At 36.1% G+C, this 3,316-nt stretch overlaps 1 protein-coding gene across 1 annotated transcript in view; it reads left to right on the plus strand.

Moving 5' to 3' along the window:
- The window catches only part of LOC111488909 (glyceraldehyde-3-phosphate dehydrogenase 2, cytosolic), a 3,540-nt gene extending 708 nt beyond the window's left edge, over positions 1 to 2,832 (plus strand). The window contains exons 2-11 of the mRNA XM_023136849.1: positions 151 to 251; positions 525 to 640; positions 745 to 844; positions 1,303 to 1,449; positions 1,543 to 1,603; positions 1,682 to 1,779; positions 1,935 to 2,077; positions 2,177 to 2,260; positions 2,350 to 2,439; positions 2,534 to 2,832. Coding sequence (XP_022992617.1) covers positions 151 to 251; positions 525 to 640; positions 745 to 844; positions 1,303 to 1,449; positions 1,543 to 1,603; positions 1,682 to 1,779; positions 1,935 to 2,077; positions 2,177 to 2,260; positions 2,350 to 2,439; positions 2,534 to 2,579 — 986 coding nt within the window. The 3' untranslated portion in view covers positions 2,580 to 2,832. The remainder of the gene's footprint in view (positions 1 to 150; positions 252 to 524; positions 641 to 744; positions 845 to 1,302; positions 1,450 to 1,542; positions 1,604 to 1,681; positions 1,780 to 1,934; positions 2,078 to 2,176; positions 2,261 to 2,349; positions 2,440 to 2,533) is intronic.
- The last annotated feature ends 484 nt before the right edge of the window (positions 2,833 to 3,316 follow it).

A 3,316-nucleotide genomic window follows, 5' to 3' on the forward strand; every position in this document is an offset into this window, starting at 1 on the left:
TTTTTTTTTTTTTTTTTTTTTTTTTTTTTTTTTTTTTTTTTTTTTTTTTTTTTTTTTTTTTTTTTTTTTTTTTTTTAATGTTTTTTCGTTTTCAATCTTGAGTTTTCTGGATCTCCATCTTATGTCTTCTGCATTTTGGTTATGATCAAGGATTTGGAAGGATCGGTCGCCTTGTTGCTAGAGTGGCCCTGCAGAGTGATGATATCGAACTTGTTGCTGTTAATGATCCCTTCATCACCACTGATTACATGGTAAGCTTACGGATTTACTCCTAGATTTTTACGTGTATGTTGTTCTGATCTAGATCCGAAGTAATTCGGTCTTCTGTAGCCAGCCATTTCCGTAACACACGAGTATATAGTTCTTATCTTCTTTAAAGATAGTTTCAGTCTTTGAATCCAAACCTCGTCCTCCGAATTTTAATACTTGTCTAAGGACTGGAGCTTGATTCTTATGTTTCTGTTCTCGTCTATTTGTGTTGGATCTTTATTTGGCTCCCTGTCATTTACATTGCACAATTGCAGACCTACATGTTCAAGTATGATAGTGTACACGGCCAGTGGAAGCACCACGATATCAAGGTTAAGGACAGCAACACTCTTCTCTTCGGGGAAAAAGCAGTCACCGTTTTTGGCATTAGGTATTTTTATGATCTTTCTTCTTTTACTTCGATTTTTTAGCGAGCGGACAGTTAAGCATTTGTTTTTTCTAACTATCTGACAATTAAGCATTTTTATTCATTAGGAACCCGGATGAGATCCCATGGGGAGAGGCTGGAGCTGAATATGTGGTTGAATCCACTGGAGTTTTCACTGATAAGGACAAAGCTGCTGCTCATTTGAAGGTTTGTTGAGTATAGTTAATACGCATATTCATGATTATCTATGTATTTTTAATGTTACCTCTAATGTTGGTAGATGTAGACTTACCTACTTTCAAGATTTGATATTATCATTTTCACTAGGAATAGCCCTTTAGCTGGAGTTATTAATACAATACTTTAGAATTGTTTTCGGAATAAACCTTCTTTGTTAAATTTCAATGGGTTTTCCTTTTTAATTTACTATCATATTTCAATGGGTTAGCAATGTATTTGGTTCAAAACCACTGCCTGGTGTTAGACTCTTTTATTTTTGAAATGATATAACAATTTTTTTTATTATACATAATACCTTGGTGATTTCTGATGTCTTTAATACATATATTTAGTTGTGAGAATAAATCCTTGTTTAGGTTTATGCTTCTCATCAACAAAGTATATCTGGTTATTTCCACTAACTAGATTCTCGGATAAGTTTTCAGGGTGGTGCAAAGAAGGTTATCATCTCCGCACCAAGCAAGGATGCCCCGATGTTTGTTGTTGGTGTGAATGAGAAGGAGTACAAGGCAGATCTCAACATTGTTTCCAATGCTAGTTGTACTACCAACTGTCTTGCTCCATTGGCGAAGGTAGTTTAATCGTTTTAGATAATTGGTGCTTAATTCATTTTGAAGAAATTATAAATTGACTTTTTCAGAAGTTAACCTAGCTTTATGCATCAGGTTATCAATGATAGATTTGGTATTCTTGAGGGTCTCATGACGACTGTCCATTCCATCACTGGTATGTACTATCCTCCTCCAAACGTCCTTACTAAATGTGCAGTAAGTTCTGCAATTGCTTACCGTTTTACTTATGCAGCAACCCAGAAGACTGTTGATGGACCATCAATGAAGGACTGGAGAGGTGGAAGAGCCGCTTCCTTCAACATCATTCCCAGCAGCACTGGTGCAGCTAAGGTAGTTTTTCAGGATTTACGCATGTCCTTGTCATATCCTCTAATCCATTCACTTATTCTAGTAACAAATTTAGCTTGCTTATACACTGATTCCAAAATTGGATGTTTCATTTATTAAATAATTTGACTAAGATCATTGCTTTTACTCATGCGTAGGCCGTTGGTAAAGTTCTGCCTGCTCTAAATGGAAAGTTGACAGGAATGGCTTTCCGTGTTCCCACTGTTGACGTCTCTGTTGTTGACCTCACTGTTAGGCTTGAAAAGAAGGCCACTTACGAAGATATTAAGGCTGCCATCAAGTAAGAACCAACGAATGTTGTAATTTCATAATGAACTTGATTCCTACGAATGAGAATTTCTCCTTCATGCTAAAGTCGAATTTCTTGTTTGCTTATCAGGGAAGAATCAGAGGGCAAGCTGAAGGGAATTCTTGGGTACACAGAAGATGATGTTGTTTCAACCGACTTTGTTGGTGACAGCAGGTCAGTGGTGTAAACAATGCATTATTCCTTACGGTTATTAATTAAGATGTGAATTTCGTATATATCATTTGCTATTGTTAATGTCACAGGTCTAGCATTTTTGATGCCAAGGCTGGCATTGCTTTGAACGACAACTTTGTGAAGCTCGTCACTTGGTATGACAACGAGTGGGGATACAGGTAGGAAATTATCTGATTCTTGTATGCATTGCTTTTATGGAACTGCGGAATAAGACATTAAATTTGTTTTTTTTTTTTTTCTACACCTATGCAGTTCACGTGTGATCGACCTGATTCGTCACATTAGCTCTGTTCAATAAATGCGTTCTCTAAGATTGTGAAGGTGGGGAGTGTTTGGATCTGTGGATTTTCTCAACTATTAGGCCCTGAGGTTCAGAGCAGGGATTTTTAATTTTAGCGTGGAGTTTGAATAACCGGAGGATTAGGGATTATGATGAAAATTTTGTTGGAACCTTGTGTGTTTGTGGCCTCCCAATTTCTTTTTGAGGGACGGATTTGGAATCCTGTTTTTTCCTTTCAAATGATAAGTTGGCACTTTTTTTATTGGGTTTATCCATTCTTAATTGTGCGCCATTATGCTCTACAAATAGCCCTTATTTTGAAACTTGATCCTTTATGCGAGTATGGAATTTTTTAAAGAAAATTACCTTTCCTTATTTTCCGGGTTTGCAACTCATTTCAGTTTACAGACTAAAAATTGAAACTCACATATGACGAGCCCAAGAAAAGAGAATCTACCATTGTCACATACGTGATGTTCGTAACTTACTTCGATGCTCAAACTAAAAATTACAACTATCAATTTATTTTAAAGTTGTAATTGAGTTATATTTAACCAATAGAAGTATATAAAAAGGATGCATGTGTATTGGAAGAACAATTTGCAATGGGAAAGTTTTCTCTTTTCTTGCTTTCATTGAATATGAAAAGAAAGTTATTCCATTGTTGGAAGTAGAAAGTAGGCACCCAAAAAATGATTCATTATTTGCAAAAACAGCGCATACCCGAAGCTGCTGTGTGGAGTGGCGAAGTCATC

The sequence above is a fragment of the Cucurbita maxima genome, unplaced genomic scaffold (genome assembly GCF_002738345.1).
Source record: "Cucurbita maxima cultivar Rimu unplaced genomic scaffold, Cmax_1.0 Cma_Scf00014, whole genome shotgun sequence".
Taxonomy (NCBI): Eukaryota; Viridiplantae; Streptophyta; class Magnoliopsida; order Cucurbitales; family Cucurbitaceae; genus Cucurbita; species Cucurbita maxima.